Genomic DNA, 15,145 nt, shown 5'->3' with positions numbered 1-15,145 from the left:
AATTTTTATATGTTCTTATAAATCAAAACATTGTTATTCATAAATAAGGGCCAGACTTCTATGCACATGCATGATTTTCTTCTTAAATGCTATGATGTTGAAATCTTGATATAAACACTATTTGGATCCAAATGGATCAAATTAAGGTTGTCAAATAATTTTATATACATTTATGATTTTTACTGCATATTTTGCAATTTAATCATTTTCAGAACATAAGTGATTTATAAACTTTGTAGCTTGTTTGCATGATTGTAAGTGCTATTTTTTCAAATCAAATGATCAGTCTGTTTCTGTTAAATGTACAGTAAATCTTTTTTGCACATGTATAGTTTACATGAGAAATATCATTCCACCAACCAATTATTGATGAGTGCATAAAATTCAAATGTTTTAAATTTTAACTGTCTAATTGTGATTCTTTTCATGTCCTGTAAACACATTTTTCATCATCATGGAAAGCTTTCATTTTTCAAATTCTCAAAATTCTTTGAATTAAAATTATTATAAATGTTATATTTATTAATTTAATAATGTTAAATTTAAATATTTCAAATAGCTGTGCAAGTACAATGTTTACTTAAATATACAGTAGATAATTTCTTATGAGTAAAGAAATCAAACTTCCATGTATGAAGCATGTGCAGAAAAAATTTTTATATTAACTTAGATTCAACCAACAATATGGGTAAAACAATAAAAATCTAATATGAAATTGTTAAGAAAGTATACACAAGGATTTAAATCCTAAACATTTAAAACAGACAGAAATTCTTTATTGTAATGTATGCCACAAATCATTTCCTGCTAAAAAAAAAAAAACATTTGTCATAATGTATTTATATTAAATTATATTTGCTGGTATATTTTGAAGGTTTTGTTGGTTATTTACTAGTGTATAACCAGCTTTGGAAAGATTTAGAACTAAAAAAAATTATATCCTGCACAGTAATTTGGATCCTATCCAATGTAGTGTGCAACAAACTTTATCATGATATCAGCTGGGAACAAAATATTGGTATCAACTTTGACATTACATCTATAATTATTTAATAACTTAATAAGAGCATTTAGTCATTTTTCATTATTCATATAAGCTTATAAACAAAAACAAGACCACTTTAGACCAGTGACTTAACTATTGGACAAGGAAACTAGGTTAACTCAGTTATCCTCAAACATCTTTTAAATAATTGTGTATATAAAAATAAATTCAATTATTATTGAATTTATTTTTATTTTTTATATTTATTAGATTTAAATAGAAAGTTATAAAATTTTACTGAAAATGTAACTAGAAACTTCAACAAAATTTTATAATTTTCTATGTAATCTAATTGTCTTGACTACACACCTACATGAAACATAATTCTAACACATGTTTTGGGATGTCATAATTTTCAAATTCTTTGTGTCACCTATTATCACATATTTATTCCCTCCCACCTAGAAAGTGTAAAGTAACAGATTTTATTTCTGTCTAAAAGCAAATCTTAGTAAAGTATATATGCATTTCAATCTACAAATTTTAATGTTACTAGCACTTTTAACATTCATAATGCATATTTCAGACATTTTAGTGTGCATATAGCATGCATATATCTGGCATTTTTATGTGCATATGAATGTGCACATATTGCAATTTTAAACACAAAAATATGGCCCTTATTCATGAACAATTTCATATCAAAATAATTTCAAGCAACTGAAATAATCTGTTTGTTCTTATTGAATAAGTGCTAAGATAAACAGCAGAAATTTTTAGAACATATTTCAGCAAAAAAACTTTTTATACTATTTATTAACTCATATTAATAGTAAATCATTTATATTAAATAATTCACATTACTAATTCTTCTTTTTTTTTTTTAATTTTATCCAATTTATTGATAATATATTGTAACCCAGTATCAAAAAATAAATACAAATATATTCCCAATTTTGCTTAGTTATTATTATTCAAAATACTAAAGGTTAAGCATTCTAATGACAATGTTATAATTCAACTAAAACAGTGATATATATTACTGATTCTTATAATTATTATTGATTTAAAAAAAAAACATATACATGTTGTTATACAAATGAGACTTTTTAATCAATTAACAGAAAAAGCTCAAATATCTCAAATATAACTGAAATCATCTGCCATAATAATATGATGTCTCTAAATCAACCAAAGGAGTAAGTAAATTTAGCCATGTACTAAGGATGTTGAGTATGGTAAATAAATTTTGATATATTACCTTCAGAAGTTTAATTTTTTCATTGTAGATATTAAAGTATAAAAATCACTCCAAGCATTCTTGGAAACCCTGCATAAAAAATTATTTTATATGTTTAAAAAGCTAAATATATGTAACAGATAATTTAATAAATCTAAAGGAAAAATTGGTTTTTGTAAGTACAGCATATTCTATATGTTTACTGCATAACCTGAGAAAATGAAATATAATTCTGGCTAGAAAATCTTTAAAATTAGATTTGAAATAGTATTGTTTCTGAGTTAATTTCTCACATTGTAATGACATAAATTCCTGTTTATAGGGCATATTGACAAATTTTAATCAATTTACATTTGAAAATAATTTATAACATATTTACTCTGTATATGCTAATTATTCAATCTTATGAAATCTTCCAAATTTAGTTCAGTTTAACCTTTTAGAAAAATATAGTATCCAATAAATAGTTTTTAGAATTGAAATAAATTCATAGATATAAACTGTTCCAGCAATAATTCAATTAATATCATCCATGATTCATTTAAGCAAAAGGTTTAAAACAAACTACTATTTCTTAAGATTTTGTTTAATTTTCATTAAACCACAATTCAAAATTTTAAATCTAATATATAAGAGATGATTTTTTTAATGAAATATATTCAACAAGTATAATTTAAGAATAAATCTGCCATAAATAAAAATAAATTTATTACTTTAAACAATTCATATTGACATCTGGTTTTAGAATCTTCATAACTTCCTGTTGAAGTGTTTTTCTATCCATTTAAAACCCTAAGAATTCTTCTCAATGCCTATATTTCTCTTTAAATAAGATTTTGACTCTAGTTTTCCAATATTCATTAGTAAAGTGCTTATAAAAATAGAAACATTACAAATTATATCTGAAATTTTATATTTAGGAATACAACTTTCTAAAATTATGCAGTATACCAATAGAATACCCTATATTGTATTATATAAGTGATTAATTTCAACATCATTAATTAAGTAAAGTCATTCCTCAAAATATAAAATTTTTCATACTTTAAACATTGAAATAAAATGTTAAGTACAATTTTAAAATTACATTTGAATATTCCTATTTAAAAGAATTTTAACAATTTTTTTCTCTTTCAAAAAGAAAATTTCTTAACTTTCCAAAAAAACTCTTGAAGTTTAAATTTTTCATTCAATTTCAATCTTAATTTTGTATTCCACCTAAAATATATTGAAATTCTTCTTAATTATATGTGAATAAATAATAATTTTAAAATAGTTAAGAATATGTATTGATTATTTAAAGCATATCATTTAAGTAAACATATTTTTTATAACTAAATTATTAAATTATAATTTAAAAAATAAATTCTTACTGCAAGGAACTTCTTAATTTTGGCATCAAGTATTTCTTCTTTTTTCCAAGTTTGGCCTAAAACTTCCTCTCCTGTAAATTAATTACAGACAAAAATATTTTATTTTAGTTAACTGATTTATTGTATATAATTTTAACTGTATTTAATAAAATTTATAAGGAAAAAAATGCACTATTATAACTAAATAACAATTCCATGGATCCTATATTCTATACATATTTACATATATATGTATAAATTCATATTGATGAAGACAATTTCAATAATATTTTTAAGTAACAGAAAATATAAAATAAATACATTTGATGTAAATATTTTCATCTTTCTTTATATAATGCATTTTCAAATATACAGAATTGTTCAGATGAATCAGTTAGAACAGATTTAAATAAAACTCTCCGTGTAGAAGATTCAGGACATTTTACTTATAATACATAGTTTGTTTTTTTAATGAACCAAGTAAAAAGTGTCTTTGGGGACATGATATATGTAAAAAATAATCCTTGCATAACTTTATTCTTGAACAATAATAAAATAATTTTAATTAAGAAAAATAATGTTACAACCATTCATCAATTAAATTAGAAGATATTTAGATTAAAAAATTTAGAATATTCTTGAATTTAAATATTTTCAATTTTAACTGAAGTAAAATTCTTCTTCATACTGCTGTAACATTTGATGTAAATCGATTATAGATAGTAACTATTCAATTAATGATTTTCAATAACATTTTTGTTGTATGATTAATAGAATTTCAAGACATGTACTTAAGGCAGGAAGTGTTTGTTCAAAAATTTGTCAATAGGTAATCATTCTATCCACAATGTAGGTACAGGTAACTTACCAAGCTTTTCAAAGTCAATGTGTCCTCTTGACTTTGATCTGATACATTGATCTTGTTGCATTTGATTCTTAATTAATAAACAATCAATAAGAGGATAACTTCAATACTAAACTAAACGATCACTGTAATTAATCAGGCTATTATTTTACTACTATTAATAATTATAAATTCTAATTATTAATAATAGCAAAACAATAGCCGATTAATTATGGCAATCATTTGGTTAAGTATCAATGCATCAGGCTTTAATATGTTTATTACATAGATAACTTCAATTTTCAAAATATATTTTGATTTTGAGAATTGAAGTTATCCTCTTTGATTGTCTTTTGCTCTTATATATCTTACAAACTTTCTCTAACACACTAAAAACAGTATTTTATGGCTGAAATTTTAATAATTCACAATCATCTGTTTTTGATGCTTCAAGTTTTTGCCACAATATTGTTAAAGCAATTCAGACTAATATATTTGTTCTATAAATTAGTTATCTTTAATACCTTGAATAAGTTGTGTGCAAAAAAATCTATAGTTGACATGTCTCTTCCACATTTGCATTTCACCTTAAACTCAGTCAGTGACATCATACCATAAAGAAGCTACATTTTATCATCAGTTTGATAGGTTGATAAAAAGTAATATTAGATACTAGTGTACTTTCTTCAAGATCTGATGGTTTTCCAATATAATGATAAATTTGTCATATTCAAGTTCTCCTGGGACTCATGCACTACTAAGGCTGCAAAAATATTTTAATTCAATACACCTATAGAATTGATCAACATTTTGGTACTCTTTTTCTCTGGTCTTGAAAAGTTTTTTCATTTTAACATAATTAAATCTTGAAACAACATTTGTGAATTATTTCTTTACAGGAAAGAAGTATTAATCCTCACCAATAATTGCCTTGTCAGACCATAAAGATGGTCTGACAAGGCAAGTATTGATGTGGATTAATGTTTCTTTTTTCTAAAGAAATAATTCACAACATAGAAACTACAACATAGTTCCAAAGTATGAATGTCAATAATATTTGAAGTTTTTCTTTTTGGGGGATTAAAGACATGTTTTAGTTTTACTTCCTTTTTATTAGGGCAGTCATTCAATGACAAAAAAAATAAGTATACAATGTTGCCAGTACAGAATACAATAAAACCATTAAAATCAATTTTCTTTTAATACAGAAATTTAATCACTTCTATTACAGTTTCCACAGTTATCTCATAAATGTCAATGTAATTACTTTACAACCATAGTATCAAAATAAATATTTTTATTAATTTATGTTAAATAAAATGTGTGTTTGAATTAAAACTTCCATTAAATTTTAATATTAATTTTTGTCAACATATTTATGTAAAATTGGAATAATAAGAAAAATGGAATTATAACCGTATTAAACTTATCATAAGTTGACATTCAAAAAATCTGACAACCTCTGGAACCAAGGAGTGCCAGATTTTTGAAAATGCCAAATTTTTTATGGTTATATATGCTGTATATATTTAACAGAAAATGACTACCTGTATAATCCTTTAAAGAAAGAAAATTAAACAGTAAATGAAAAGCAAATAAAATTTTAATATTCATCAACTAAATAAAACAGTTCTACAGAATTTTAGTTAGGCACCTCCTGAAAACAGTGGCATGCCAATGCAGTAAATTTGAAAATGCAGTCCAAACTCCATGCTGGAAATCTAAAGAAAGCAGATTATTGATGGCCGGATTTTTGAATGTCAACCTGTACTCCTATATGAACTACACTTGTACAAATACAGACTCTAAAACCATCTAATCCAGTAAAAATTTTTTTTATTCAAAGGTTTTCAATTGTCTTAATCTTCTTCAGGAAAAATTACATTCTAAGAGAACAAATGCCTAGCCTTAGGCATTTTAGAGTTGGTAACAATATTAAAGAAATGTCATATGTAATTTAATGAAGAATAAGAAAAATACAATAAAAAAAAGAATTTGCAACAGAAATTTGTATAGAACATAAAAATGAAGTATAAAAGTGAAAAAAACATATGAAATAAAATATTAACAATGTGAAGACAACTTTAACTCAAAAATTATAAACAAAAAATTAAATAAAATGGATCAAAGCCAAACTGCTATTCAAAGAAACCATCTCTACAGTTTAATGTAAAATGTTTTAAAATAATAGTATCTGTTACCAGTGTAAATCGTATTATATAAAAAAATTGTATTATATAAAAAAAATCTGTACATTCTATTTTTTGAAGCATTCCATCAGTTTTACCTGAGGAAGAACTATCTTAAAAAGTTCGAGAACATTTGTGAAGAAACAGGTTCTGGATTTAGTGTTGATTTCACCTTCAGTGTTAAGGTGATGTTGAGTTTCTAACAATAGTACCATTAAAGAAATTTAGATTATACAATAATAAACAAAATTTTAAAATATCTGAAATTTAGAAATATATAGTATTAAGAATTAAAAAAAAAAAACTCATATTTGGTCAAAAAGTCTAGAAATGTTCACTTTATTTTTCATCCATTCATAACATAATAATGAGTCATATCTGAATTGCTGTAGACATATGAAAACATAATAATGATTCATAAATAGAAACCAGAAATACACAAGAAACTCAAAGTTTCTAGATATGCACAAATCATATGTAAATTATGTCTATCACATTTCCTCAAACCTCAAAAGTACTCTTAATCACATTTGATGTAGCATTGTTTTTGCAATTAATCTGAGGATGAAATCATGCTACTGAGTTCCTAACAAGTAAAATACTTTCAATATGCCTCTACAGACAGAAACTACCTCTTCTGCACTCTGTATCAATCAATAAACAGTACCAATTGACAAAGAGTATTTTAATCCTCTAAATTAGCAGTTTCTAATCCATAATACACATATCTCTTTTATAAAAAAAAAATTTCACATACCACTAATAATCATAAACTGGAAATAGTTAAATATCAAATAATTTTAAACAATTGCTTCATAATCATTCATTTTTAATTATTAATTTGCAATTTAAATACTACTGCACTTCTTTCAGTAATATACAAGATTAGTCAAAAAAACTCCAAGGTTTTATATCATCACTACACACACATTATTAAACATACTGTGAGGTATGAAAGGGTTTTTGTTGGCCCACTAAAGGCAAACACCTAACAAATCAAAGACACCATATATACAAGAAAGGATATTTTATTCATGCTTGATATAATTGTATACAGATACAATAAAGAATGCCAACTCTAGGATAGTTACTCCAGCAATAACCTAAAGCCCAATTGCTAGCAGAATAATTACAAAAATTAAAAATGACCACAACACACCTAATCACAATAATTCTCACCCATACAAAAAAACAAAAATAATTATCACAAAAATAAAATTCTTATAACTAACCCTTAATACTAACTTACACTAATATGGAAAAATTAAGATAGGGCCAAGTAGTAGTAAAAATTGTGAATAGGACAGAAAGATATCCAAGTCATGCAAACATCTTTCAGTCCTCATTGTTTTGAAGGATCATGTGGAATTTTACACCAAAATCACACTTTCTTCTCTTTCTCTTCAGTTCCTGATGGCTATTATAATCAAGCCATCAATTACTAATTAGATCATGACTGTTCTATAAGCGCAATGTAGCATAATAACGATCACTTGGCACTATTCACTTCTTTATTTCACTTTTCGTTGAATGAAAAGTGAAATAAAGAAGTGAATAATGCCAAGTGATTGTTATTATGCTACATTGCGCTTATAGAACAAATAAAAAGAACAACATGGTTTCAAAACATAGTAGAAGATCACAACTGGTCAAATTCAATACAGAATTCAGCACACTAACTTTGGACCAGGAATTTCTAAGATTTCCTCTTGAAGCTACAACTTTATTTGTATACTCAAGGTGCTAGACAATTCCACACACCGTCCCTCAGTTCATTTCCTCTCTTTGAGCACTAGCTCAAAAGTGACCCTTCTTGACCTCATATACCCTCAGGTAATCTCACTCATTATACTAGTTATTCCAAGAAGTGGCCCTCACCTCCAAAAAAGAAGAATTAAGGACATTAGAAAGTTCTAAAAGGGAAAAAAAATGAACAGGGAAAAAATTTAAGAAAAAAAAAAAGAAAAGAAAAAAACAGACATATGGCATACAGTCACAATACCTTGACATAGAAAGTATTAATAAAAACAACAATAACTGTGAAAGTTTTCTGGTTCTTATAAATGCTCAATATGAGCACCATATCATATAGCAGACATTAATGCTGTACTCTAGTTTCTTCCATACACATTGTAGAAATGACATCATCACAATGGTGTTCATATTATTGATGATATGCATCTTCAGATCATTTACAAATATTAATATCCAGATCTGACAGTTATATATTAAAGCCAAACGACTGCCAAATTATATTGGGCTGTATTACTACTACTATTAATTAAATGTTAACTAATTTGGCACTAGTGGCAGGTGTTAGGCACCATCTCTTGCTAAATTTAATAATTAAATTAATATTTTAATAATTAATTTAGAAAGTTCTGGAAGAAAAGAATCAGTTCAAAGTGTGACTCAAACCCAAACTCTCACTTACCATGTGGTTGTGATGGCAGTTACGCTACTCAGACCTTTGTCTGATTCTCATTATATATGGTATATAATCAAGTGTGGTTATATCTAATCAAGTACATTTATATTTAAATTAATAAGTTCTAAGCATCTCATTTGCATGGCAATGCCTTTATGAAAAACCGGGTAATACCAACATAAATTAATTAGTATTATTTTGTAATATTTTGTGTCTTATATGTATATCTGATTTATTTTTATAATTCTTTATTTATAATCGGTGGTATTTGTTTTTTAATGTTTGATTTACATCATTATGTTTTTGTTATTTTCATTTAAAACTTTTTGAAAAATTCTGTGCATTCCAATTTTAAATATCACTGTTGACCTGATGCAGATCTTGTTTAAGATCAAAAATGTTTATCAAAGTTTTACATTAAAATTTTTATTACTGGATATTAAGGTTGTTTAGTAATTCATTCCAGTTATTGAGAAGAAGGTAATTTTATTATCAACTCCATTACAGTTTATAAACTCAAACAACTGCTACAGAAATTTAAGGAATCGACCTATTTATATCTGATTAAATGCTTTAATTGCTTTTCATCTCATCATCAGATTAAACACTGAACTAATTCAAATACAAAACAAGCTAAAAAATGTTCAGCTTGTTCTGTCTTTTCTAACTCAAAGTTTCAAGGAGCAGGAAAATATTTTGAGTTAGAAAACAATAGAGTGAAAAATGCCAATTCTGAATAGATTTGTATTTTTATCTCTCTTGCATTATATAAATCAGGGACAGGCAAACTGTGGCCTACATTAGTTCTTTGTTCAGTCTGTGCTGCACAAAATATTTTTTAACATACATTAAAAAATATATTAAAATTTTTATATTTATTTTATAAAATAAAAATAAATATAAAAATTTTAAATACAACATCGAGCAGTCAGTAGTTGTACTAAATACCAAGAGCCCACTTCATATAGTATAGTACATGTCCAGTAGTTTAATCTGACTCCACTTGATGTAGAGCTATAAAGTTTTATAAGTTTTTTTGATTTCTTTACAAATTATACACTAATAATATGTATTTATTATACTATTCCTAAAGTCAAGAAAACAAAATAGGGATTTTTACAGCACTTTTTTCACTAAATACAGAAAATGTACCAAATGAACTTGAGCTAAATGGAGACAGAAATGAACCAATAAATGAATGAACCAAATGAATGGTGATAATAAACTTGCAAAGTAATTTTGATTTGAAAGTTACTAATGAAGAAAAAATTCAATAGATTTTTATAAAACTTTTATCAAAAAAATTCAATTTTCCAACTTAAGAAGTATGCAGCAAAAATTCTACAGTTATTTTGTACAACTAATGTATGTGACCAGTTTTTCCCCACAATAAATTTAGTTAGAAGTAAAACAACAAATCAGATAACAAATTCACATCTCAAAAATAATTTAAAATAGCAGTGATGAATATTCAGCCAAATATTTCAGATATCATTATGTTTACATCAGTTCCAGAAATCACATTAGATAAACCTAGGTTAATTTATGATCATATACAAATAAATAATAGTGATTTACCCACATTTTTTCTTTTTTCTCATCTGCAATCCAAAAGTTTTAAATGTGACCCGTACATAGAAAAAGATTTTCCATCCCTAATATAAAGAATCGTTGGCAGTTTTTTGTTTTAAATAGCCTGTATAATGCCTTTCAGCAAAATGTTCAATGTAAGTAATGGAATTGAACAGTTTTGCAGGTACAAAACGTTTGAGTTTCCAGTACAGTTCAAATGTAGTAAATGAACAAACGTTTTCAATCCTTTATCCAATCTGCTTCAGATTCTTATCATTCCAATTACGGAATGCCAATAATTTTGAACGTTTTCAAATACAAATTGCTTAAATCTGATTATGGAAATTATTGGCATTCCACAATCAGAACGATAAGAACCTGAAGCAGATTCTAGATAAAGGATTGAAAATGTTTGTTCATTTATTACATTCGAACTGTACCGGAAACCCAAATGTTTAGTGGTGATACTTATAAAGCAAGAGACCATCTTGCTTTGGAATGGAACATCTGCAAATGGGTGTTGGATAATAGACACAACTGTCTAAAAATTTCATGGAAAATCTGATAATTAGGATTACTTTTGATAAAATAAACATTAACATTTGAGTCACAGAAGTTGAACCCTAACATAAATTAGTGTTGGGAGACAGCAAAAACCTTTGACTTCAAGAAAATTTAAGTTAAGGAAATTCAAATAAGTCAAGTCCACTTAACAGAGCATCAGATAAGGGAGCAGTTTTGTTAAGAGAGCACTCTCTCATGTTCCTGATTTTCTTCCCTGTTTTACATTAGTGGGACTCCCATTAACAAAGCAAATTGTTTAAATAAATGCTATGTATGAGAATTTTTAGAAGCTTGTTCTAGAATGCTCTAGAACAAGGGTGGCCAACATGAGGCCCGCGGGCTGCATGCGGCCCGCGGAGCTTGGTCAAATGAACGTAAATGTTAACTTTATTGTACATATCACCAAATGAACATTAGAAGAGTTAAGAAGGTTTGGAAGAATTCTATGAACGTATTTGGACAAGGATAAATATCCTGCGTTTTACAAACATGCTCTGTCGATGGTTTCGCTATTTAGAAACACTTATGCGTGTGAACAACTTTTTAGTCGCATGAAGTACATCAAATCACAAGTGAGAACACGAATTACTGATGTTCATTTGGAAAACTGTTTGCGTGTAGCGACAACATTAGTCGAGATCAATTTTGATGCACTTAGTTCTGTAAAACAAAGTCAGATGTCTCATTTTTAAATATTTTTAAATTGTCTAATAAATATGTTTGATTCTCAATTATGTTTAATTTTCTTCAAAAAAATAAATATACCTATTTTTTTGTGTTTATTTACATTAAAACAGGCAAGTGTTTGACCACGATCTCACCTACTGGAAAGCAACGATGTGGATGAAGCTGTAGCACGCTTGCTTGTTTACTAAAATTTACAAAAAAAATTAGGTGCGTGGCCCGGCAGGAAATATTATTTCTGAAATTTGGCCCGCCTGCTAAAAAGGTTGGCCACCCCTGCTCTAGAAAGTCTCTTGCAGTAGTGCTCTCTTATGCAGTGTGCATAAGAGAGCACTACTCTAAGGAAGATTTGTAACAATCTGTTCCCGTATCTCTAATCTTACAAGACATGGAACATAGTGACAGGGCTTTCTATAATCTGGTATTTGTTGAATTTGGTTAAACTTTCCATTGGTCAGTTTTCTAATAAATGGACAGCCAAATGATTTCTTATAGAACCATAATGAACAAGTTTTATTGGACATACAAGAAGCAATTATGTATTAAAAAGGTATCATAAAATATATATTAATTCAAGTTAGAGATGTTTAATCCCTATGCTATTCCATTGAGACCTACTAAGTTTTTCTTCGAGTTAAAGAAATATTCAAGTTCCAGATATTTGAGTTAGAGAAGTTTTACTATATTTAAGAATTCACCTTAGCTCAATCTCATTAGTTTATCCCAGCACTCTTTTAAAGGAATGTTGCATTTCCAATGCTTCAAATGGCACCAAGGATGATTGTGTGTGGAAAGATGTGAGCATTAAATCTAGTATTGATTCAGAAGAACTTAACACAGAAAGTTAAATAATACCATAAAACACAGTTATATATTGATTTCTGTGACAATTATATATCATAAAGATAGTGATCTATAACTTACTTTACGGTACAATAAAAACTGAACAAATTTATGTCAACATTCAAAAGAATTTTTCAAAAGAACATAACTCTGAGGATGAGGATATAGAATTTAAGGTGCATCTTAGATTTGATGGTATCTTATATTTAAAACAAATCCAGTACAGGGCAATCCATAAATTATATAATGAGTTTTGGAGGAAGGAGTCTGTCAGTTATGCTAGGTTGCATTACATGAAGGCAGGGAGGGATCAGACTCAGCATTAACTAATGTGAGGTCACCAAATTGGGGATAACCAAATGCCATGATTTATCATAGTGGGGTGAAAGAAAGTGAGGCAGATAGCTGCAGTGACAAATAAACCCATTTATTTACATTAAGTCAACATGCACTATACGATATGACATGCTAAGACGACATGCACTACAGATTGTAAATCTATAGTGCAGGTCATCAACTGTAGGAGCTGGACTGTAGAGTCGATGGCCCTGGGGTGGTCAGTCAAGATGCGTCTATGGGTGTTGGGAAGTTTGGTGATTAAGTGTTGAAAACAGGAACAGTCCAAGGCAGGATGATGAAATTAGGGATGAAGACAAGGCAGACAACTTCACAACAGGAAGCAGAGGAAAGTCTGGTCAGATAATTTAACAATGGGAGGCAGAGAAAGTCTCCCTTTGTCCTGGAAATTCAGGCTTTTAAAGGATTCTTTCCCCAGATCTCCAACTTTCCGATTGGTCAGTTTCTTGTATCTAGCTGGATAACAGGCTATTTCAGGCTACAAAGGGTTGAATTCGAAACCATGTTTTATTTGATCAAGGGAAATTAATCACATTTTGAAATTCCTGCTCGTATTTAACTATTGTTTCCAATTCTTGTAAGTCTACCGCACAATCTCCGTGCTAGATCTCCTTTTAAGGTTATTTAAAAAAACTTTTTTTCTTGACTAATAGTTTTATTCTTTCCTGATTTTATTTAGGTTTTTTTTTCCAGTTTTTACAAGCATTAGAATCAAAGCCCGATCTCTTGATTTGACACTTTTATTAAATTTTTAACACGTGAGCTCAAGTGTTGCTTGGGTACTTTTAATTCTATTGTGATAACAATAAATAATATAAACTTTCTTTTAATCTTTCAGCTTTATTTTATGTTGACATCTTCTGTATTGCATACATGCCAACTGTTCATCTTTTAGCTGTACAGTTAGTTTTTTCTTTTTCTGTTTGCCCTGTAGCTGCCCACCAGAAATGTTTTCCTTTATCACTTTCAAGTGTTTTTAATAATTTCCATGACTGTTCTTTCAATATTCTTCTGTTTTAATTGAGAACTACTTCCTGTCATAGTTAAAAACTACACTACTGTTCATTCGGCAGTATCGGCAGGCAGAATCATTTCTGGACAAAAGGGAACCATAATGTTCAATATTACTAATCACTTGATCACTTCAGTAATTTAAGAAGGAGATAATTATAATATATCAGAAATTAATACTGAAATTTATAAAGTTAATTAATTTAACAGCCCAACACTAAGTGGATGTTCAGGAGGAAGAAACTGATTTTGAAAGTCCTAACCAAATGAAGCACAGTGAAACTCTTCCCATTATGGATATCAAGACATGGTTGATTGACGGTGTTTCTTGGGAGGTAGCAAATTAAAGTCTATATTGTACAAAAATGTGTTACAAATAAACTTAAAATAAAAAATTAATTTTTCTTTTAAAACTTTGTGGGAGGGAATACTGAAATGTAAGGTAATAAATGGGAAGGTGTATTCAGATATATTAGAAAGTGTTATGGATGGGTCAAAATTTCTCTAAAAACGCATTATATAATTTATAAACAGCCCCTAATTACTCTTGCTCCCTTTCATTTCTAAATGTTTCTTTAAATTTAAAGTAAAACACAATGGTTAAAATTAAATTTTACAACAGATACATTGATATATCTGTATAATATTGAAGAAAGATGAAATTCTTTAACTCTACCTTCTTTCTTCCTTTCTTTTATTTTTTAAATTGTAGGTATACTTGAAGAAATTTGCTACTAAATACAAAGATTAATTATTTTTTGATATTAATACAGTAGAGCCTCGAAAACTCGGCCTAATGTGGACCGAAGGGTGGCCGAGTTTGTGAAAGTGCCAGGTTATCGGGAATGGGGTTAAAAAAAATAAGTATGAGTGTTTCATCAGAAAATACTGTACTGTACTTGTATGTATTGTTTACTTGAGAATACAACAGAGAATAAACTGCCCAAATACCCTTAAACAAAGGAAAAGTACATTCTTTATGAAGGCATAGAGCCTTTACTACATGAAAATGAAAATTAATGAATACACTGTGTACAGTAATTTACCTGATAAGACAGACCTCAGAAAAATACTTT

At 27.7% G+C, this 15,145-nt stretch overlaps 1 protein-coding gene across 1 annotated transcript in view; it reads right to left on the bottom strand.

The window, feature by feature from the left end:
• The window catches only part of LOC111625627 (regulating synaptic membrane exocytosis protein 2-like), a 328,126-nt gene that overhangs the window by 221,560 nt on the left and 91,421 nt on the right, over nt 1-15,145 (bottom strand). The window contains exon 4 of the mRNA XM_023368831.1: nt 3,599-3,669. Within this exon, the coding sequence (XP_023224599.1) occupies nt 3,599-3,669 (71 nt within the window). The remainder of the gene's footprint in view (nt 1-3,598; nt 3,670-15,145) is intronic.

The sequence above is a fragment of the Centruroides sculpturatus genome, unplaced genomic scaffold (genome assembly GCF_000671375.1).
Source record: "Centruroides sculpturatus isolate CEXI.00-Female unplaced genomic scaffold, Cexi_2.0 scaffold356, whole genome shotgun sequence".
NCBI lineage: Eukaryota > Metazoa > Arthropoda > Arachnida > Scorpiones > Buthidae > Centruroides > Centruroides sculpturatus.
The sequence above is the reverse complement of the archived record's forward strand: the minus strand, read 5'-3'. Positions and strand labels throughout refer to the sequence as shown.